This window comes from Chenopodium quinoa, unplaced genomic scaffold, assembly GCF_001683475.1.
Source record: "Chenopodium quinoa cultivar QQ74 unplaced genomic scaffold, ASM168347v1, whole genome shotgun sequence".
NCBI lineage: Eukaryota > Viridiplantae > Streptophyta > Magnoliopsida > Caryophyllales > Amaranthaceae > Chenopodium > Chenopodium quinoa.
This window is the reverse complement of record NW_018744620.1, coordinates 2,315,967-2,340,561: the sequence shown is the minus strand read 5'-3', so window position 1 is coordinate 2,340,561 and position 24,595 is coordinate 2,315,967. Positions and strand designations below refer to the sequence as shown.

The window sequence follows — 24,595 nt, the reverse complement described above, 5'->3', positions numbered from 1 at the left end:
GGTATAGGCGCTCAGAATCCAGTTTTGGTGACGTAACTCTCCCGAGGGACACAGAAAACCCTGAAACAGGTGGTGTTTTTTTTTTTTTTTTTTTTTATTTATTATATATATATATATATATATATATATATATATATATATATATATATATATATATATATATATAAACTAAATCTAATTATTTAGTTATTTGGTGGGTTAGAAATTAATTAGAAAAAATGAGAGAAAATTAATATCTAATTAAAATAATTAGAGGGTAATTAAGAAAATATGTTTCTCTCTCACAAAAAAAAAAATGAACTGGTGGTTTTTTTCTTAACTAGAAAGCTTTTTAAATATTTTTTTTACAAAATGGTGCTTTTAAAAGATTTTTTCTAATAAATTTTTCCTTTTTTATTTACTTATTATTATTATTATTATTATTATTTTTTTTTTTTTTTTGAATAAGGGTCTCTGCGAGTTTGCGACATGGATCGATAAACCATAATTGCGACATCGATCGCCAAAATTTCATGCAAAAATTTCCCATTTCTTATTAAAAAATTTACTCTTAATCTTAATCGTAATCTTCCTCCCTTGTTGGAGTAGATTCAACACTGCTAAAACCCTAACTTTTTCATGGTTTGATTTGCTGAATTTTGAATAATTTTGGGGCAAAAGTGATTTTGGATAATGGGGCTTTACTCAACTGCGACGATCTCAGCTGACGCGGTTAAATTGTGTGTGTTTGACCTGCGAAGGGGTCAGCGAGAAGGTGAAGAGGTTGAAAAAATTCTGTATTTCTATCCTTCCGAACTGCCATTGACTGATCAACTCTCTGTCATTGGGCTTAGTGAAGGTTTGATCACCTTCACAAGGTTAGTAATTACTCTTTCATTTCTTGTTTGCTTCAACCTAATTTGCTTTGGTTTGCGGAATTGCTATGTTTATTGTATTCGACGATTGTTACCTTGTTAACTTAGAGGGGTATTCTTTTTCTACAAATAAATGGGGAATTGCAAAGTAGGCGAATTGCGAAGTAGGCAATACTGTTTGCAAAGTAGGCAATAGACAATACTGTATGTAAATTAGAGTGGTATTCTTTTTTACAAATAGCTGGGGAAATTGCATAGTAGGCAATCCCGTGTATAATTTAGAAGGGTGTTCTTTTCTACAAATAATTGGGGAAATTGCAAAGTAGGCAACATTGTGTATAGTTTAAAGGGGTGTTTTTTTCTACAAATAATTTTAGTTTGTTAATGGGTATAGACTGATTGTTAAAGTTGTTTAAGGTTTGATAATATTTATTTTACTTGTGGAGTGAAATGTAAATGGGTTTATGTTTGTTGATGTCTGCACTGATTTGTTCAAGAGTTTTGTTTGTTTTCATTCTTTTTGAGATTGTATGTATGAAGTTAGTGTAGTCGAATGCATGTAAATGCTTAGTCGATGTGATGAGTGTTAATTTTGGTATGATCTGATCGTATGCGTAGAGGTTTTTGCTCACCAGTAGCAAACTTTCTGTCTTTTCTGTAGAATTTTCTCTCCAGATGCTGCTTGTGAAGTCATCGAGGCTGAGAGGCATTCCCATGTTTTCTATGAAGCGGAGCCTGATGTTTGGATGGTGATGGTATGTTTATTGTGCTTTTACTAATAATATATATATCCCTTTCAATTGACTTGTATGACTTTTATTAATGTGAGTTGGGCCTTTGTTTCTGCTTGGATGACGAGGAATCTATCCCTAGAAGCTTGTGGTAGGCTAAGAGCTTAGACTTGATTTGTTGTTTCTTATAAACTTAATTGTTGTGTACTGATAATAATGCTTAACTACTTATGTTTGAATGCAAATATATCAGAATTGGGTTTAGAGCTTGTACCCAGTAGATTTTATTTAGATTTTTGGAGATGCTGGTGATGACAGATTGTATTTAGATTGTTGGAGATATCGGGGAAAGGGATATGAGTAAGAGAGGAAAACACTCCCTCTATCAGGGTTTGTTGTCAATTCGTCCCATTATTCCACAATTGAGAATGTATATGATTTCACTTGGTTCCTTTTTTCATTTTTTTCTCCACCCCTTGGTGTAATGTTACAAAATCTTTGAATATTTCTTTCTAATAGAGGAAATGTGTTTTATCAAATCAATTTATTATACGTGATTATTATTATTATATGGTAGACTTGTAGATTAAAAATATAGGAAAAGCTGACATTACTGCCATTTTACTCTAGCATATTATAAATACTTAACATTACCATCATATATGGGTTTCATTGGGGTATTAGAAGAAAGGACAATGCATTCCATCCCACGATGAGGCCAACCGAATGGAAATTTGAATATCCAACAGCTTCATATACTATGTGTGTTCAGTATCCACTATATTTATTCTGTGTTGTCTGTTCTAGGTAGTGGAGAAAAATAAGGAGTTGGAAGGTATATGGCGTATCGAGGCCCTAAGGGGAATGCTTAAAGAAGTACATTCTCTGTTTGTAATGTTCAATGGATCCATAAGAGCAATGCTTGACAAGGAATCTACTGGAGCTCTTATCCGCTCACATTTATTCTCCTTCATCACTGATTATCTGTTTGGTAAGGCCTGATTCTTTTTTTAAATTGAGATTGTGTTTCTACTGTCTTAAGTTGTAAAAATTTATTTTAAGTTACTAATTGTCAGCATGTCAAAAACGGTATGCTTTGGATTTCTGCTGCTGGGGTAATGCTGAAGTTCCTGTGTCATTCTTCATTGGATTTCTGCCACTGTTTCATAGTGCTGAAGTTGCTTCCCTCGTGCCTCACTTAAAAATTTTCTCTTTGAGGCAGATTTCCTTGCTGGAAAGAAACTCCAACTACCATCCTTCCATGATTCTTTACAAGAAAGAGGAACTGTGCAGATGTTGACTGTAGGACGTGAGGCTGCAATAGAAATTCAGGTATGTAATTGGGGAATTATTTATTTATTTATTATAGTTGAAGAGATTCCTAACTCTTTCTTTGTTATTGCTTCATCTGATGCGTCCTAGATTGATATAATTGAATTTATCTGTTCATTGGCGGTGATGTATTTAAATGTAGCTTATCTTATTTGGAGTTATCATCTGAGCAAGTCTCGGCCTTAGGATCAGAAAATGGTCCAGAATCAGTGACAGGTGATGTGTACTGCATCATCTGGCAGGAAAAGCTCACCTGTTATTTTCTAGGACCTAAGGCAGTGAGAAATCAATTCTCTTATATCATCTTAATCCTAAAATTAATTAACCTGATTAAAGAAATCTTTAAAGAAGCCCAATCTCTACTTATAGTTCTAGATATACTGTTTTTATGATTTTTGTGGAAATCCTTGGCCATATAGTGCTACTTGCCTTAGTTGCCTACTTCAATCTTTTGTAAATGTTTGCATGTATCTATAAAAGATATAGTGCTTGAGTAATAGGATTTTCAATGAGTGGGGAGATGTCTGCAATTGTTGGTCTCCCTTACTTTTTCTGTTGATCCCATCTTGTAGTGGTTAGTTTATCCTTGTTGTTACCCAAAGAATAAATGGGGGTTAACATTCATGGAATACAGATGGAAAAAGAGGTTAATAGTAGAGTATGAGAGATTTAGAGATGAGGAACTTTGATCGGCTAAGGTGAAGGTAATAATGAAAATATGTAAGGTGGGGTAAAGCCCGATGTTACTTTAACCTGGACCAGTGTGGTGGATACAAGTGATGGTTAGGACTGTATGTGACCCCGCTTTAAGGAATAGGTGTTTTGGGGTTGTAGCAGGTGGCCTCATGTGCAGTTGTTCACTAAGGTTCTTCTGAAGTCGTTAGAACCCAAGCCATTGATTAGCAATCTCTTATCTGAAATGACATTTTAACAACACCACTTTATGCCTGTCTTTCTTTCTATCCTTTTTTCTGTCATACAAAATATTCTATACCCATCCAATCCATAAAGTCTGCCAACCCCCCTTGCTCCCTTTGGAGCCTCTGATCTGTCTGTTTTATCTTTTCCGCTTAAGAACAGTTTCTGCTCTCCCTGTTGTCTCTATTGTTAAGTGGTGACAACAATAGGGGTCATTTAAGCTTTCCCTCTCCATTCAAAAGCTCTAACTTTACTCCTGTCTGCCCCAACTTTGATATGTGTTCAACCATGAAAATATTAAATCTTTTTGTATATCTTTTGTATTATCATCAATTAATATTTCACTGTGTAGGAACTGGGATAATCATGCGTGTAAGTTCTGACAATTTCTTTTCTGTGAAGCTTAAGGTTATTTAGTTCTTCTGACAAAGAGGAAGTATATCCTGGTTGTAGCCGATCCCATTTCTGGGATAAAGGCTTTGATTGTTGTTGTTGTTGTTATTAGGATCCTCTAAAAATATCTTTCAATTTCTCCTTTATTAAGGGTTCTCCTGAAAAGTTATTTAGGACATATTTCTTGTGCCCAAGGTTCTAAACGATTTTTGGCTGGTTCTTTTCTGAATGGTTCCAAATGCTGAGAAACTCTTCTCCAACCTTCCTCCTATGCATTTTGGTCTAGCTTGAAAAATGACCAGCTAAGTCAAATCTTAGGTGTGTTGATTACAATGGACAAAAATATTATCATATTGATCGAGCTTTGATTTATTCTCTGTTTAGTAGCTACTAGCTGTCTAGCTAGTCAGTTATTTGCAAAATTTATTCTATGCTTTAGCGTTCTAGAGTGTATCCTGTACTGGAGATGGGTAAGGGATAGTAACGCTGAAAATACATCCCCAGGACGTCCCAAAGTGTATGGAGATCCCATTTCTTCTTAGGGATGGGAAATAGGGTGTATGTGTGTCCACAGGTACTAAATTGAACTGTTTACCCATAAAAGAAATCATTCCATAGTCCCAAGTATTCATCAAACATTGAGATTAGGGTTGAGTTGTAAATCCAACATATTTTTTTGGAGATTCAATCTTCCACCCCCCCCCCCCCCCTCTCCCCCCTCTTTCGCTCTTTTACATTGATTTGGGAATACTGATTACTGAATAAATGGATAAAAATTTCACATTTGAATGCAACATAGCTTGTACGTAAGTGGTACAACTCTTACTGTCTTTGACTCTTTCACTACCCTCTTTGCCTGTGTTATGTATCTCAAATTATACGAGTTGATGGGTAACTCATCAATTATTATTTTTTATTTATTGTAATTGTTTACTTTTTACTTGTTTAATTCTAAAGCTTTGGCCATTAACCCTCAAATATTTTAAGTGGTTCAATATCTGCAATATATGTAAAAAAAAGGGAAAAAATCACGGACTTATTGTTTGAGAAATTTTAAATAAGAATTGATAGATACTCGTATTATGAATCGATATGTTTTTGAAAATTTGGATTTTTCTGTTTTTCATCGGCTTTCTTGTTTTTCCCCCATGTTTGTATTGGTGCCACATGGCTTGTTACTTAGTTGAGTTCTTGAAATTTCTTAATTTGACCTGGAGGCTGGAACTGTCTTTCAACTTTCAAGAGAAATATGCCTACTGTCCTTGAGTTTCAGAAGATTTTCAGAAGCTTCCTGCAGCCGATGAAAAGAGGAGGGGTCAAATAGGTAGATCTGCAACCTGCAAGTACAAAGGCTGTCCACGTTAGGCCATACATTGTAAAATTCTTGATTGGTCTATTATTTCACATAAAAAGTAGAAAGGACATTGAACCCTTGCATTAATTTTGGTATGCTATAATTCTAAGTTTAAAGTAGCAAACCCTTTGGCTTTCATTGACAAAGTGGTGCAGTTTTTTCTTACATGCAAAGTTTTGTGGTAAAGCAAGTAAATGACCATTACTACATGGTATGTGGCTATGCAGTATGATAGGATTCTTTGTACGGAATTGAGAACACTAAATGGTGCCTGTAGCAATTTGGGTATGCAAGGAACAAATTGAATTGTGAATAAAAATATTTCAACGGTACAGGTTATGCAAAGTGTTATGTACGTATGGTAAAAGCATGCGGTACGATATGATTTGAATATGGGAACGAGAAACTAATTGGTACCGAAACAAATTGAGTACACCTAGGAACGGAAATGAATCAATCATAAATAAAAATCTTCTTCAATGCAAGTCATAGGCTTGTTGAACCTGGTCGCAGGGTTCACCTAATTGGGTTGCATTATCAGAATATCAGTCTATCAAATTTGGTTCAAAATCAGGGGTCCATACCATGTTTCCGGTAACACTGATGCAGACTGATGTAATAATAACGTGCATGGAAAGTGTTTTGTGATATCTTTCCCTTTTAAAGGAGATATGAGATGCTATAGACAGTCTTCTATAATTTTGTTCAATACTGATCACCTTACTGATTTGGCTGTTCCATGTGGGAACTAGATACTCTTTCTGGTTTTGGGTGTCAACTTCTTCACAAATATTACTGTATATGCAGGTTTCAAGACTTAGGGATTATCTTTTTGTACTCCTCCCGTCTTCAAACAATCTTCTTGTTAGATTTGGACACACATATTAAGGATTTAGTAGGGTGGGGTAGATTTTTTAGTATATTGTAAAAAGTAAATATATTGATTGTAAAATTGGTAGTGGGTAAGAGAACCTGCATAATATAGAATGTAGAGTATGAATAGAGTTCCAGAGAAAGAGAGAGAGAGAGAGAGAGAGAGAGAGAGAGAGAGAGAGAGAGAGAGAGAGAGAGAGAGAGAGAGAGAGAAGTAACTAGAAGATTTTTTGTAGACATTCTTAAAAGGATTACAAGAAGATTATGTGGCTGGAGGGAGTAGCTATCAATTCGTTCATATTTGGTTTGTTTGTTGTGGGTATCAAATATTGTTTTTGATGCTGGAGTATTCGCTTGTTTATTTTCATCATCACATATGCGTGCTTCTGCCAATAAATGTGAAACAAATTTAAACAATCGGTTATTGTTCCCTTTTTCTTTTGTACTACAAATTTCCTCTTCTGATGTAACTACATACTCTTACCTAAATGAAATGGGCAATTTTGCAGTCACTAGTACGAGTGCTTGAATCATGTGCTGGAAGTGCAGGGTGCCATTCCCTTGTCTTGTTTCATGATCTGTTGGTGTCAACTTCTGTTTGTCCGGTATTTTCTGACTCCAATTTGTTTAGTATTATCATTTTCAGTAAAAGTTTTGTTGGGGTACATCACAGCACGCCTAATATATTTAGAATACTAATATCTAGTGTGATTTTCCAGGATGACACTGTCAACTTATATACTTACGCTGTTTTGAGGATGACTCCTCGTGCTTTATCTGCCAGTGGTAGCTCATGGTCCTATATACGTAAAGGAAATACTGCTGCTCATCTTACAACAGGATCCATCCTTCCAACTTCATCCACTTCTACAGAAAGAGTTCAAGGATCACGAGATACCTCCCCTAGTGGAGAAAATAGATATCTCATTGCAAGGCCTTTGCAGCAGGGCAAGTGGTCAAAAGGGAAGGATGGTTTTCTTGTAACTAACCAATGGGGATCAGATATGAATGCTTCGTTCCCCACTGTTTGGCTTCAGCAAACAAAAGAGAGAATGTATCTTTGTGCACACCAGCACAAAAATGTCACCATTATTCTTCTGATTCCTGTCACCTCTATTAATAATGCAGAAAGAGAGATACCTGTGCTGAAGCAGCAGCTTTTGGAGAATGTTAGTATCTATTTCTGCTCCTTATTTTAAAAGAATATGTGTATATCTTGTGCCAGTTGCCAAAAAATAAAAAATGCTAGCAACTATACTACATTATACAATCAGTGACTTTTTCCATATCTTATGGTAGCTTGCTTATTATTATTATTCTTTATTTTTTCTTGGTATTAATTTATTGACTGTGCCTGTGTCTTTGTTCATTAATGCAATTTTCCATACATATCTGTAGATCTACTCTTGAGTTATTAATTTATTTTTTTTAATTTAATACCCTATAATTTTTGTTCCTTCTGGTCCAATTTAGCTTGGTAATTTCATAAAATTTTGAATCTAGTGCTTTTGACTTATCCTTCAAATTTTTTTTTTAAAGGTCATTCTTATGCTGATATTGTCGAAATTCATTGTGTTTAATGTTGTTTATGTATGTTAAAAATCTGATAGGCATCATTAAAGATCTTGAAAGTTGAAGAAAAACTTGCAAAAGGTTGGGGAGGTGAGAATGCATACCATGTCAGTGGTTATCGGTATCTGTTAGTGGATGGTGATAGATGCGTGTCCAGGGCTTCTCCTGCAGCAAAAGCTGCAACCTTAGCAAAGGTAGCCTTCCGATGCTAAGAAATTGTGCTACATTCGCTTAAATTGAGTATTTTTTACCCATATCTTTTACTTTATTCCCCCCCCCCCTCCTCCCAAAAAAAAAAAAATAATAATAATAATATAGCACCCCAATCAAAGCTTATAATATGAGTAACGGTGGAATTCATAGCATCTGTCCATTATGCATAGCGTTATGTATGAGTTTAGTTTTGATTGTACTCCTATTTAATTTAATTCTATCTGGTATTTCCAGGAATCTTTGGTTGCAATGTGCAAGCTGAGGGAAGAGGTTGACATGGAAAAGAGTAGAACTAAAGATGATGATGTAAATCATGATAAAGACCTGGAAGTGTGCATCAGGGCCAAAAATAACTCATGGATTGTTGCTCGGATATTGAGAGGAAAAGAGCTCTATGTGGTTTTGGAGAAAGCCAACGAAACACTTCTTTATGCATCAGATGCCATTGAAAAGTTCAGCAACAGGTAATTATTTATTTATTATTTTAGATTTAGCTTCCTGTCTTACTCTTTTCAAAAGCAGGGTGTTAGCATTCAGCCACCTTACTGTGAATTACATATATATTTAGACCATCGGATGTGATTAATCAAGTCACACATTTTTTCAACCACTTAGCACATAACAAATCATTGAAGGTACTAAATGGCGGGCAAGTAAGCTTAATTTCATCTTGATGATCTTATCTGGATGATCTTATCTGGATGATAGAGTTCAAGGATGCATTCTGATTTTAGATTCATATGTTTTACTTAAATAAACTATCCTAGCATCATTAGTATGTTACTTGGACTCCGGTTATTATGTCAGACGTGAGTATGATTCTAGTGTGCATACCCATGGTGGGGCACAGATACTTGAGGTGAAAAGAAGAATCTACATAACATAGACTCGATGAGTAGTGCTTCACCATTTTGTATTAAATTTTCTGTGAGAGGGCGGCTAAAACAGTTGAAAGGTCAGGCCACAATTTTTAACCCATGGAGACTGGTATTTTTTATATACCATGATTCTCAAACATGTTTCGACGGTTGCGTTATCTGGCTGTCACTCCCTTGGTTTTTAGTTTAATTCTCTCTCCCTGCTACTTGGGACATATTCTCATTCTTTTTTGGGTATTCAAGTTATTTTTGGTACAAGTTAGGCATTTAATTTATTTTTGGTACAAGTTTGTTATGACCTCAGCTAGTGAGCCCTGTTCTGGCTGTGTTGTGTAGACTTCTCAGTGGTTCATCAGCATTGGCTGCTTAATTTTGTTGGTCATGGTGATTGTTCATTGTAGTGTCCGAGGGCTTCTTTAACTTTGAGTAACAGCTGAACTAAATACTTTAGATAAATTCCTCATTTTCAAGTCCTGTATTTGCACTTTCATGTTACATTAATGGGACCTATAGTGATACATTGCTATAATGTTCAATTATTCATGTTCTTCACTCGAAATTGTAGGTATTGCAATGGAACTTTCTCATAGAGTTCATATTTGTGGAAAGCTAAATGCAAAATGAGGCAGAGAAGAAGCTTGTATCATTCTTTTTAGACTTTTGCTTAGAATCATGGCACCATATTATGTACATTTTTGTTGAATATAGGCGGATATATGTCTAAATAGTTTTCTAGTTTATTGTAAAATGTCCAGTTCTGTATTTGATGGGATCTATTCACATTGTTGGATCAATATTATTGCTGTTTTAATTGTGTATATATGCGTTTTTTATTTTTATTTTTAATATATTGGTACAATAAACGCCGAAAAGTTGTTTATTTCCATCCTCGCCATTTTTGTACACCATCGTTCTTGGCACAGCTGCAAGGCCTGCAACAATGCTTAAAGAGTTCGAGTTCGGCTCAGCAAGTCGTAAACAGTAAACACCCATACTGATCGCATTTAACAATTACCAAACTAAATTGCGGTTTCTTAATGCTTAAAGAATATGAGTACTCGAGTAGCATGTTTGATGGGGGAACTGCCCATTAATTTATGTCATTAAGTTTATAAAAACAACGATTTTGGTGGGTTTAATGGAAGAATTTATTCTTCTAGTTATTTTTATCTTGTTCGTATTTTTGTATGGTTATTTAATTTAGTAATAGAATGCAGATTAAAAATAAATAAATAAATAAATAAAAATTTGACGAATAGAAAGAAAATACTCACTCCATGTTTTATAATAAGTGTTACACTTATCAAATTCGGCCGTGTTTTAATAAGTGTTACACTTTATTTTTTGACAAAAATCTTCAATTTTAATACTATATCTTTCTCTTTTATGGCCCCCCACCCAAACCCATTACTTATTTTTTTATTATTTCTTTCCTCTCACATTCATTATTTTACAATAAATTATTAACCCTACTATCTTTATTTTACAATTTTTTAATATTCCAACTACCCCACTAACCTCTTATTTTATTTAAGTCAATTAAATTGTCTAAAATTATGTGCCGGTCAAAGTGTAACACTTTTTAAAATACGAAGGAGTAATGATTTTGGGTTTTTACATCAGTATCATACAATATCCAAAATCTTGTGTTTTTTTTAAGAAAATCTAAAATCTTAATATACGAATTAGTAGCAAAATGTTTATCTTAAATTATTATTTTTTGCCAATATTACAATATAATTATTGAAACTAGAGTAACAAATTAGAGTAGTAAAAAGTCATTATAAGAAATATCTGAACTCTAAGATCGAATTAAATAATCATGGTAAAGGCTAAGTTCACAAATTTAATTACCTAATATAACCAACAAACAATGACAATAAGTTCCTAAAAAATAAGTTGTGCTTTTTTTTATTTATTTATTTTTTATTTATATTATTATTATTATTATTATTATTATTATTATTATTATTATTATTATTATTATTATTATTATTATTATTATTATTTTTATAAATTAACTGTACTAAATATAGATATCCTAAATATGCTTGAAGAACAGACAATAACTAACTATCTCGATTAAAAGCTTGATTAGCTTCGACGACCTTTCCTTCCCCAAGTAAGAGAAGGCCTCAGCAATTCACCCCCTTCAATGGCAAAGCAAAGACAACCATCTTCCTTTGATCGATTCGCGACGACGGTAATCACATCTCCTTCCTCTAGCCGAAACTCTCTTCTCAAAGTATTCCAGCTTGGGTTGGCACCATTCAACACATACCTATATCCGCATTGATCTGGATAATCCCATCGAGTCAGAAACATGTTATGCGCCTTTACCGAGTTACACCCTCTAACCTTCACCTGTATCTTGCACTTTCTATCATACTTATCCACCTTTTGAAGGAACCTCTCTTCTCTATTACTCAAGAACTTGTTACAACATTTCGATTTTGGGATTGATAGACGTGCCTGGTGAGGGTTCACGTCGGAATTCTCGAGTTTTTTAACAATCACTACCCTTACATCATTGTCATCATTAAAGTCTTGCCGATTAATAACAGCACTAGCATACTCCGTAGATGGTAGCCTTTTTTGTTTTTTTATACCATTCGAATAATAATCAACCGACTTCTTCCTCTTCTTCTCGTCCCTGTAATTGTTACTACTATCATCGTCTTTCTTTTTGATGTGCTCCTTCTCTTCGTTTAGCATTAATCTATACGAAAGGCGTTTCTTCGGAGGTTTAGAATTCTGGTTCATGGTTAAACAAGAGGGAGTGTTGTATTTCATATAGCCAAATAACGGAAGATTACATGCAATGGCAAGTTTGCAAATGCCAAATATCGTAGTGTTATTTTGCGACTCCATGGAAATATCCTCCATATTCAAAGGAAGAAATAGACTCGAATTCGGAAATTCTAGTATCAAAGAGAAAGGAAGAGAAAGTACTAATTGAAATTGAGACTGAAAAATTTAAGTAAAGCTTGAAAATAATGAAAATTGGCAATGAAAGTGTATCTTATATAAGAAGGGAAGAGTCGGTGTTATTGTTTCCTAATCCAAGTCGATCTCCTACAAATTGCATGTTATTTTACTTGCGGCCAAATTTTACAACTTCCTCTAAATTTTATCATTTTTTTTATCAAATTCGATCTTTTGTTAGATTTTATTATGTCTAAGATATGCAATTCAGTAGAAGAGGTAGTCACTACTAATTACCAGCTCACCCGTTAATTAATACCAATTCTTATAAATATAAATAATAATAATAATAAAAAAAAGGAGTAATGTACTCACTTCTCTCAAATTAATTGTCTTGTAAGGTTTGGGCATCCATATGTGGGAATTATAATTTTTTTTTATTGTTTTTATTTTTTAATAAAAACAATATCTATTTTGCATGTTGTTAACGCTAATTTTGGGGAATAATATCTAACTATCATTATGTACAAAAAAATAAAATATAAATTGTTTATTTTAATTTAGGAAATACTATTTGGATTTAGACAATTATAACAAAATCTTACATTATTAGGGTTGTTCTTATACATAAATCACCAACAATGGTCAAGTCAAACTATGGCACATAAATTAAAAAAAAAAAAAAAAAAAAAAGTAGTGTTGAGGCCTAATCACATAATTAAGGTTGGATGAGACGAGTGATGAGGTGGATGTTTTGGTTTAGTTACTATAACAATCACTACCTTCGCTTCTTATTATGTGTAACAAAGAAATATTTTATATATATCTAACAAATAATACCCTTTTATTATACATAATAAGAATTAAAATAGATGTTTACATGACTATTATACAGGACATATAAGGAAGTACAAGTAAATAAAGAAGGGTGTATTTGACATTATTGTTTGATAACAATAATTCTATGCTTAATTACATAGTGCTCCTTTCGTATTTTATTATTTGCTCCATTTTTTCATGTGCGGAGTTTTTAGAGAAACAATAAAAAGTACTCCCTCCGTTTTTAAATACTTGCTTCAATTCTATTTTTTACACTATTCATTTGTCCTACTTTGACTAATGTTTGTGATTTATACATAAGAAAAAATATAGTCTTGTGGGTACTTGTTAGAATCGTCTCAAATATATTATTAATTTTCAATTATTAAAATTTATACTTATTGATAGTTAAATATATTATTGATCAAAGATTAGCATTGGCATACATGTCTGGGAGAAACAGAGCAACAATTTTAAAGCGGGGGGAGTAATAAAATATGAAGGAAGTTGGGTTAGTGAAAGAGTAAAGTATGATAGTTGTGAGGAGAGAGAATTTGAAAATATTAAAATGTGATAGTTGTGGAGAGATTAAATTAGTAAAATATTGTAGAATATTTCCAAAAAAAAAGGAAATGGAACAAGTAATAAAACACAGTTGCAAAAGAAAAGTGTAACAACTAATAAAATATGGAGGGAGTATAGTCTATAGTACTATATATCATTTTATTTTAGTGTTATTTTATTAATCAACAAACTTCTCTCTTATCTTATTATTCCACTCCATAAGTATAAACTACGTATTTATATATCACTTAAACTCTATTTATTTTTAGTTTGTGATGTATTTTTGTGTATATACTTCATTTATAAATAATGGAAATTACCTACCAGAGTTTCACCGTAACATATTATTTTAGTGTTAATTTTATTAGTCAACAAACTTCTCTCTTATCTTATTATTCCACTCCATGTGTATAAACTACGTATTTATATATCACTTAAACTCTATTTATTTTTAGGTTGTGATGTATTTTTGTGTATATAGTTCATTTATAAATAATGGAAATTACCTGCCAGAGTTTCACCGTAATATCGGACAACGAAGATTGAAACTAGAGTTTATTAAAAGTAAAATTATTAATTTAAACTTTTAAGTTTTAAATATTCTTTATTATATTACTCTATCCCTAAATTTTTGCCTCGTCATACTTTTTAATTTTTTACGGTCTTCAAAATACATTGTTAAACATAAATTTTCTATACACGCAAAAATTATGAAAATTTGAAATGTTTAGAGTAGACTTTGTAACGAAACTAACAAGATTTCACTTTTTTCTCTTAAGAAAAGGGAAATACTTTACTTAGTTAATAATAATCCAGTAGTACAAGTTCAAAATTGGCATGCTAGTAAACCAATAACAGAGGCCCTTCCAACAAATCCAAAACAAACTAAAAGCTATTGTAGATACTTGATTGTGTCTCCCCAAAAACCAAACCCAATGAGTATCTTTCACGTCTTTGATTATCGAGTTAGGTGAAGACTTAAAGAGTCTTGTGAAGTTCCCTTTAGCCTTGACCATCTATAGCCTTTCCTAAAATGTTTTAATCCAAAATCATTCATTTCGTGTCCTCTTTATAAAAACGTCCAAATCAGTTTATTTTGGTCAATAATACTGTTTTAATTATTGTTTAGTTAGACGGGGCTTGAAAAGAGCGTTCCAACGATATATTATAAGTCCAAATTTGAGTTATAACGAAGAAGTTATGGCCAAAATACTATACTGAGCCCAAAGCCCCAAACCGAGCCTTACCTACGACCCAATGATCATGTGGAGGGTCCATTAACCTTAACCTCGTTCTTAAACCTATTAGGATTTATTACAAGCTTCTAGAATCCTCTAGAAGGTTTTTTCAATCCTAAATCCATTAGGATTTATTATTAGCTTTTAGAATCTTCTAGAAGGTTCTAATTTATCCTGTTTTTGAAAAGATAAAGACTTAAGGATTTACATCGGATAAAACATTTGTTTTTCAATGGTTTTAATTATAATAAAATTAGAATACATACGGAAATTCGATTAATCCAATTTGATTGAAAGTTGGATTCTGTACGGATTCTATCTTCCAAAAACCATCGCTGAGCGGTGGAACCATCGTGTCACGATAAGCATCTAGCATCGCGATAAGCCTATCGCGCCGCGATGGAACTTGTTTTACTCCGAATCGGATTCTGACTCTTTTTCTGATCTTCGACCCTCGTTTTTTTCTTATAAATTGAGGTGAAATCACCCCGTTTTCATTCACTAAGCTAAAGCTTATTCTCTCTCTCTAAGCTAAAGTTTATTCTCTCTCTCTCCCTCTCTCTCTTTCTTAATTTATAGCCTAGCCTTAATCTAGCCTTAGCCTAAACACGTTCCTAAACACACATCCTTGATACTTTCCCTAAACAAACACCATACCTCATTCACGAGCCTTGAATACTCTTAGCCAACCTCGAAGTTGCCTTCGACCTCAACGTGAAAGGTTGATAGTTCTGAAGGTTTGGTCCCAAATCCATATTTCAACTCTCTTTTAATTTATTAGATTTAATCTTTCTTGAAGTTACTAACGTGTGTATTGTTTTGATAGAAAAAGATACGAGGCGTCCAAGTAAGTAGTTCAATTACTTAATTAGTCCTTTGACATAGAAATCATGCTTAGAATATTATTTTAATTCCTAGTATCATGTTAGGATGTTTTATGATTTCTAGTATCATGTTAGGATGTCTGTATGCTTTCTAATTTCATGTTTAGGATCTTTATTATTAGTGACATGCTGGGATTTCTTATTAATCTGTTTAGTATCATGCCTAAGATCTTGCTAATAATCATATTTTGATGGTATTATTATGATGATGATTATTGTGTCAATAATTATACATTGCTTGATTATTCATGATTTATTGTTATTGCTTGATCACGCCCTTTCTTGCAGGTTTAAAGAGAATTTTTATTTGAAATCACGCATAATAAGATAATTAATAATTTGGTTTAGGCTAATATGATTTTAATTCAAGTGATAAACAATATTAGATTTATTTGTGCATTAATAATCAACCAACGTATATTAAATATGCTTAGGATCACTTTGATGAATGTATGTTGATCGAAAAGCGCATATGAATATCATAAGAATTAAGTAGAGGCCGATTTAGGGCGGGTTTAATCTCTTTTAGGTTGGATTCGTACCATCATTCCCGAATATCCAGTCATTTTTCAGGACCACTATGGAGTTAGCGATTCCGTGATCTTGAATGGGGTGTAACCTTCACACCCGTGAACGATTTACAAGTTCCTGAAAATTGTTGGCGACTCTTTCATCTCTAGCTTCTTTCCCTTTGAACGCCACCATGCTTAAAAGCATGATCACAGTGGGGCTTAAAGTTGATGTTTGAAATATTCCCTACAGTTTTTGGCAACTCCGTTGGGGAGGATTTCTAATTTTGATTCCTAAAATTTATTTTGGCAATTGACTTTAGAATGAGTGGACGAGACTTGAAAGATTCTAGATATTCATGTGCGTAATTTTGATTAACATTGTGGCATAAGCATAAAAAGGTCCGCATTGGAAAGACCATCCGTAATGCGTCAAAAACATAGGATTTTTACACGTAGGAAAAGCCGGAAATATCTTTTACAACTAGAATAAAAAAGATTGCGAAAATCGAAAAATCCGAAGAACATAGAAAACTGCCGTGACGCGCAGGAACTGTCGCGAGACAATAATGTCTATCATCATGCGACAGCTCTATTAATACGCGATAGGGTTGTCGCTGCGCGATAGACCCTGTTTTCTCGCGCCGAGTTCTTTCGACATCGAGCCACGAATCTGCGTTCTTGTTTTGACCGATTCTAGAATTGTGTCGCCGATTCTACTTCCTAATTGATTTTTTCCTCTGAACCCATATGTGACATTATATGACTTTAGCCCTTGGGAATTCACGCTCCAAAAACCTAATCGAATGCTCCGTGCAACGACGGGTACATCCGAGATTGTGAATTCACCAAACCATGGAAGCACATCTACTTGCAGGGTCCCATCCATCCGCGCCAACCCTTCCAAAGGTAAGGCTTCCGTGCGATGCATCCGGAATCATAACCATGGACCCTCTTTTAACTACCATGATCCTTGAACTTTAGAGAACTAGAGCCATGGTTAGGTTGCAAACTCATTGTATCATGTTGTGACTATTTGACTCTTTGTGCATTCCTTACTTGTGCATATCTTACTTGTGAATAACTAACCTTTTGTGTTGACTTGTGTTTGTAAATAAAGTCTTACTTCCTCCGTTCCAATAATATTGCAACAATGATTAAATTATGCATCCCAAAGCACATTTTATATGTTAAATATCTATAATTGTATAAAAGTAAAAATTATAAAAAGTTGATTATTGTGAAAGTATTTCATGAGACGAATCTAACAAGATCGCACATGACTATATTTTGCTTAATGTATAAATCATTTTATATGGTCAAACAAGATTGTGAATAGTGCAAAAGCCCAATTGTTGCAATATTAAAAGAACGGAGGAAGTATTAAACTAATCAATGACTAAAAAGGACTTTGCTTAGTTAATCAATTAATTAATTTGGATTAATAAAGTCTAAAAATACTTGACTTAACAAGACTATAGGCTTACCCTTTCAAAATAATTACCGAAAACAAATTAAATTGACGTTCCAGTTTTGGCGCGGAAGTTTGGTTTGTGCCGCACGCGATACTTCCACCAATTCGCAATGGTTCGGTTTTTTTCTTTTGAATCATCTTCATGTCAAGCCTAAACTTTATGATTAATTAATTAAATAACCGAGGTCTTAACTTAGTCTTTGTTTGAGTCTAATCACATATTAGTCCCATGGTCATTACACGAGTCTTGAGCATGTCACTTTCCCTCACGAGTCAATGCACACACTTTGTATATGGCTTTCACCACGACCGTGTCTAGAATCTTGTATGCGTTTTTCCATCATTTTTTTTGGGGGTAAGTCGGATATTATCCTTCCAACATAAAACATGTTGCTTAAAACTTGATTTGATCCCCATACTTGACTCCAAAATATGCACCCATTTTTTGCTTTTTCAACCCAAAAAAAAAAAAGTCAATGGTTTAATTTTACAACACTTGGTCAAGGAGAGAAGGGCGTTTAATCAAGGACAACACTTTCGTTCAAGTTCGTAATAATGGCCAGTCAAGAAGAATTCGAGAAGCTTCAACAAACTGTCAATGGATTTGCCGAGATGATCAAAGGGCTCACCACTCGAGTCGACGACCCTAACAAGCAATTACTAGTCGAAACCATCAAGCGCATAGAAGATAGCTTGAGTCAAATCTTTAATGACTACAAGTACTTTGGAATAAGCTCTAAAGGGGTCTCAATGGATAAGTAACTTCTTCCGCAAAAGTTCTCCACCAATGACATCGCTAAGTTCAAGGCCATCGACAATCCTTACTTCCATTTCAGGGTCTTTGAAACAATCATGGAGATCAAGGGAATTGACAAGAACGTTTTCCCCTCGCTCTTCCCACTTTCTCTTGAGCTAGTATGCCAACAATGGCTCTTCTCCATGGACACTGAGAAGATCGCTACTTGGGAATCTATTACACATGCTTTTATTGATAGATACAAATGTAATATTCAAGTAGAAACTGATCATAGGGAACTTGAAATGCTTAAACAAAAAGAGAATGAAGGTTTCACTACCTTCTACAATAGGTGGAAGGAAACTTCCGCTAGAATGATTGAAGTTCCTAGTGAGGAAGAATCTGTAAGGATGTTCATCAAGTGTTCATCAAGAATCTCCAAGAAAAATATCAAAAGCATTTGAAATATCAATGCAATTTAAACACTTTCAAAGCAGTTTACAACATAGGCATTGATATTAAAGACGACCTTGCAAAACAGAAAGCTGTTAACAATAGTAACAACAGTGGCTGGAAAGGAAAGAAGAACGACAATCCTTCTTCTTACAAAATCACCCACTCTAGTAACAATATTAGTACCTTAATCTAAATGATGTTCTAGCCATGAATAATCAAGGACAAAAGAAGCAATTTAGAAGAGAGTTCACCCCTATTGGGATGAGTTATGACACGACCTTTGATTGTCTTCATGCCAAAGGACTCATCACTCCCATTGGACCTATGCAAGATCCCCCGCTCGAAAGGTGAACATCCAATTGGAATCCAAATGCACACTGCAAGTATCATAAAGGTAGGGACCACTCTACTGAAAGTTGTTGGAAATTGAAAGAAGCTATCCAACACATAATTTATAACAACAAACTTCCAGTGCCTCCTGCTAGCAAGAAACCAAGCATCAACAACTCTCCACTTTCTGATTCCTTAGCAATTTATGATGAACATGATCCAATAAATACATCACTCCTTATTAAGCCAGTTGAAGATCCTCCCATAGAAGAAGTTTATGCCATTGAAGAGGAAGAGGAGATTTTCTTCGATGCTATGAGTAACTTTCAAGAAGAAACTACCAATGAAGACATTGCTAGTCCTTCCCAAAATCTTACTAAAGCAGAAGTAAACACCCTTATTAATGTGCTTCAAAAATTAGCCTTGAACTTCAAGTTCTTTACAGGTGGGTAGATAAAATTGAAAATAAACCTATACCCAAGAACAAGTGTAACCCTTCTTCTTCTCATAAGTCAAATGCCGTTGGAAGGAAACCATTTACTTTCAATGTTGTTGAGCCACCAATGAAAAGAAATAACAGGGCTTACACACCTATAGGCATTACTTATGAAAGAGCCTTTAACATGCTTCTTGAAAAGGGTATGGTCAAGCCTCTTGAGCCAAAACCATTCAAGTCCCTTAAAAGGATGGACAAGTTCTATTGCAAGTACCATCAATCTGGAGGGCACACAACTAAAAACTATTTCAGGTTTAAGGAATACATCCAAGAACTCATCGATGATGGGAAACTATTCATCAACCTCCCAAAATTGGATACTTGCAAAATTTAGGAGAATGATGCCAACATAATGGAATATGGGACAATGATGATGAGGACGTATACCTCAAAGACATGGAAGAACCACCACTTGCTGCACTTTACCTTGTTGAAGACAATAGTGACATTTGGGATGAGGATGAAGATTCCCCAATCACTGTACTTACAAGGTCTAGGAGATTGCAACCACCAGTCACAATTGTACCTATGCCTACAACACAACAAGTTCCAGCACCTATCATAGAAGACTATGACATTGTCAAGCAACTCAAGAAGACTAAGGTCGAGATGAATGTTTGGAAACTTCTAGCTTCATCTCATGAACATAGGGTTGCAGTAATGGATGCTTTGGAAAAAGTAGGAATAGATCTGAGACTACTCCAGAGGGGTTGGCCAATTTCCTTACAAGTGACCTCCCCAGTCCTATCAACTTGATCACCTTTTCTGACAAGGATTTACTTCCAGAAGGTGATAAACACAACAAAGTTTTAAACCTCACAGTGGTGTGCAAAAGAATGAATGTGCCAATGACCCTCGTAGATAATGGCTCAGCGATTAATGTGTGCCCACTCCGTACTGGAAGAATTTTGGGATTAAAGGATGAAGACTTGTTTCCATCCACACAAGGCATAAGGGCCTATGACAATACTCGTCGTCAAGCCCTTGAAACCATCACTATGAATGTCACTGCAGGAGTCATTGAACATAGCACTACTTTTCAAGTAGTAGACATCAAGGCTTCATTCAACTTATTGTTGGGACGCCCTTAGCTTCATGATCTTAAGGTCGTCCCTTCATCCCTCCATCAACAAGTAAAGACAATAGTTGGAGGAATTCCTTTCACAATCGATGCTTCCCCTATGAGAATTAAAGCGGTTGATAAACCAATCATTAACGTGGAGCACGATGAGAATGATGAAGATTTATGGGGCTTTAGCGCCGAAGAGGTCTCTTTTATCGAAGAAGATGAAAAGATCTCTCTTGACTATAACCCCCACTCAAATCTTGTTGTTAATGCTATCCTTAAAAGACAAGGGCACTTTCCTGGAATGACTCTAGGAAAGAAGAAAGGAATAGCTAACCAATGGGACTGCATGGCCTCCCTAAACTAGATACTTTTGGACTTGGTTTTGAACCAACTCTAGAAGACCTTAAGCGAGCCCGGGAAAAGTTCAATGCACGAAGAACAGCTCGCACCTAGAAAACCGCAATGCCAATGGATCACTAACCTCCTACCTTAAATGGACAATTCATAAAAGAAGGAGAAGACTACCCATGCTACGAATTCCCAGAACCACTTGTCAGGTTCGAAATCTTCTTGGATTGCAATTTTCTAGACCAGCTCTTATTTACAAGGAACGAGCATCTCCATGCTTTGACTTTAACTTCATGGGTCTCCTCTTTGGGTATGATAAGAATGAGCCTAAGCGTGTCGACGACAACTCTGTGCTTATTCAAACCGTGCTACAAAGTGAAAACTTTGACCCTTCTAAAATTATCACTCTAGCGGAAGGACTACTTAAGGGATGGCGCAAGACCGTGAAGGTGACTACACCAAGTGGAAGGAAGATATCCATAACCACGAGAGAAGGACCTATGTTTGATGAGTCCGAGTCGGCTAAGTCTGAGTCTGAGTCTTAATCGAGTCTTCTATCGTTGAGTCTTCCAAGTCTCTTGTAGTTGCACCCCCTATTAACTCACCTAGTTTAGTACCTACCCTTAGAATAATTAATAGCCAAGTCCCAGCGGACCTTTCTCTTTTTGATGTAAAAAATTAAGAATTTAATAATATGTCTTCTTCCTGTTACTCCTCGTGTTATTCCCTTACCCAAGATGACGAGCATTGCTTTTCTAATAATGAAAATGACAAAGAAATAATTAAAGCAATGGAAGCACTTGAGAATACAAGGACAATAATTAAAGAAACTGAAACAGTTAACATCTCAAAAGATCCTACCATTAAAAGAGAAGTTAAAATTGGCTTAACTCTAAATCAAGTAGAAAGAACTCAATTAATAAATCTACTTACAGAATATATCGATGTCTTTGCTTGGTCATATGAAGATATGCCAGGAATAAACCGAGAAATCGCTCAACACACTATACCACTAATTCCGGGAATGAAACCTGTAAAACAAAAGTTACGTCGAATGAAACCCGACGTAGCACTTAAAATAAAAGAAGAAGTTCAAAAACAAATAACTGCAAGTTTTATCAAGGTATCCAAGTATCCAGAATGGGTCGCCAACGTGGTACCAGTTCCCAAGAAGGATGGTAGAGTAAGAATGTGTGTCGTCGACTACAAGGATCTCAACAAGGCAAGTCCAAAGGACGACTTTCCTTTACCACACATCGACATTCTAGTAGATAATATAGTCAATCACGCACTTCTCTTATTTATGGATGGGTATGCGCGGTTAAAACCAAATTCTCATGGCGGAAGAAGAAATGGAGAAAACAACCTTCATAACACCATGGGGCACTTACTGGTACACGGTAATGCTATTCGGGTTAAAGAACGCGGGTGCCACGTACCGAAGAGCAGCGACTGCTTTACTCCATGACATGATGCATAAAGAAGTCGAGGTATATGTGGAAGATATGATTGTGAAATCAAAGGATCGCCCTGGACATCAAGTAGCCTTAAGAAAATTCTTCGAAAGGCTTCGAAAATACAACATGAGGCTAAATCCCGCCAAGTGCGCATTTGGGTTTACCTCAGGAAAGCTTCTAGGCTATGTAATTAGCTCTAGAGGAATTGAGATAGATCCCACTATGATCAAGGCGATCATGTCCATGCCACCGCCCAAGACCGAGAAGAAAATTCGGGGATTTATTGGTAGGTTGCAATACATAAGTAGATTCATATCTAAGCTCATTACCATGATATGTGAACCAATTTTCAAGAAACTCAAGAAGAATGTACCAGTAGTATGGGACGTTGAGTGCCAAGAAGCCTTTGATAAGATCAAAGCCTATCTTGCAAATCCTCTTGTATTAGCGCCAGCATTATTGGGCATTCCTCTACGTCTATACTTAACAGCCATCAAAGAAACAATAGGGGCTATGCTCGCACAAGAAGTAGAAGGAAAGGAAAATACCATTGACTATCTAAGTAAGAAGATGCTTGAATATGAATTACGCTACACACCACTTGAAAAGTTGTGCCTCGCACTCGTTTGGGCTACAACCAAGTTAAGACATTACATGCTCGTCCATATAGTCTATGTGGTATCTCGAATGGATCCCCTTAAGTATCTCTTTGAGAAATCCACAGTTAATGGAAGAATATCTAGATGGATAGTGAGCTTAGCTGAATTTGACCTAAGATTCATGCCCCAAAAGGCTATCAAAGGATCCGCGGTCTTTGATTTCCTGGCAGAGTTTCCAATTGAGGATTCAACACCAATGCAAGAGAATGACTTTCAAGATGAAGAGTTGATGGTCACTGAGGATGATACTTGGACATTATACTTTGACGGTCCATCCAACCAGAAAGGGTGTGGTGTAGGAGTCTTATTAGTATCACCTAAAGAAGAACATGTCCTAATCTCAATAAAGCTTGACTTTGATGTTACCAACAATGCTGCGGAATATGAAGCATGAGTGGTAGGCCTCGAAACAACCTTGGCATTGGGAGTCAAGAAGCTTCGAATATTCGGAGATTCATCTCTTATCATCAACCAAATTTCCAAGAGATGGAAAGTGAGGAGCGAAAGTCTATCTCCTTACCAAACCTATTTGGAAACCCTCATTGATCAACATAAAAAGGTGGAATACACATATCTATTAATAGAAGAAAACCAATTTGCCGATGCCTTGGCAAGACTAGCCTCGATGGTTAGAATTCCTAAGGAAATTGAGCAAATGCCTTTAACCATAGAGAAAAGGCATAAACTTGCTTATATTCAAGCTATTGAGAATGAAGAAGTAACCCAAGAAGAAGAAGAAAAAGAACCATGGTATACAAACATCCTCAATTATGTCACCAAAGGGGAATATCCACCTAACGCTGACAAAAGAGCGAAGCGCGCCCTAAGACTCTTAGCTTCACACTATGTGCTTATAAAAGATGAACATCATAAGAGAGTACCCAAAGGTAGAGCTCTCCTATGTGTTGGAAAAAATGAAGCTCAAAGAGCAATGAGGATCATCCACAAAGGAGCATGCGGAACACACATGAATGGTAAAATGCTAGTCCAGAAAATCATGTGCTAAGGATATTATTGGACTACCATGAATAGGGATTGTCATCAATATGTGAAGAGATGTGCAAAATGCCAGATATATGCCAATCTGCAACATGTTCCACCATCTCTCCTTTACACTTATGCATCTCCATGACCATTCTCAACTTGGGGAATAGACATATTGGAAAGATTATTCCCCTTGGAACAGGAGGTCATGAATACATTCTCGTTGCCATTGATTACTTCACCAAATGGGTTGAAGCAACCTCCTTTGCGAAACTCACCGCAAAACATGTGGCGCTCTTTATTGAAAGGAACATCATATGTAGATACGGAGTCCCACATAAAATGATAAGTGAAAATGGTACTCACTTTCAAGCGGAGTGTGAAGACCTATTTAAAAAGTATGGAATACAATATCACCACTCCTCTTCATATAGACCTCAAGCAAATGGTGTAGTGGAAGTAGCCAATTTAATTTAAAGATAATTATCGAAAAGATGACAAAAACCTACAAGGATTGGCCTGAAAAACT

The 24,595-nt window shown here is 35.2% G+C and overlaps 2 protein-coding genes across 3 annotated transcripts; one reads left to right on the top strand and one right to left on the bottom strand.

The window, feature by feature from the left end:
• The first annotated feature begins 432 nt into the window (after positions 1-432).
• LOC110700178 (vacuolar fusion protein CCZ1 homolog B-like) lies at positions 433-9,964 on the top strand. 2 transcript variants are annotated; one of them, XM_021877688.1, is made up of 10 exons: positions 433-857; positions 1,516-1,609; positions 2,393-2,576; positions 2,662-2,700; positions 2,808-2,917; positions 6,965-7,060; positions 7,175-7,624; positions 8,066-8,221; positions 8,475-8,704; positions 9,684-9,964. In XM_021877688.1, the coding sequence occupies exons 1-10, from the start codon at positions 673-675 to the stop codon at positions 9,706-9,708; spliced, it is 1,569 nt and encodes a 522-aa protein (XP_021733380.1). In that variant the 5' UTR covers positions 433-672; the 3' UTR covers positions 9,709-9,964. The 2 variants fall into 2 exon arrangements, with proteins under 2 accessions (XP_021733380.1, XP_021733381.1); XM_021877689.1 differs by lacking the exon at positions 2,662-2,700 and having other exon boundaries at positions 434-857.
• A 1,248-nt stretch (positions 9,965-11,212) lies between these two features.
• LOC110700229 (B3 domain-containing protein At1g05920) lies at positions 11,213-12,004 on the bottom strand. Its single transcript, XM_021877737.1, has one exon. The coding sequence runs from the start codon at positions 12,002-12,004 to the stop codon at positions 11,213-11,215; it is 792 nt and encodes a 263-aa protein (XP_021733429.1).
• Positions 12,005-24,595: the final 12,591 nt, after the last annotated feature.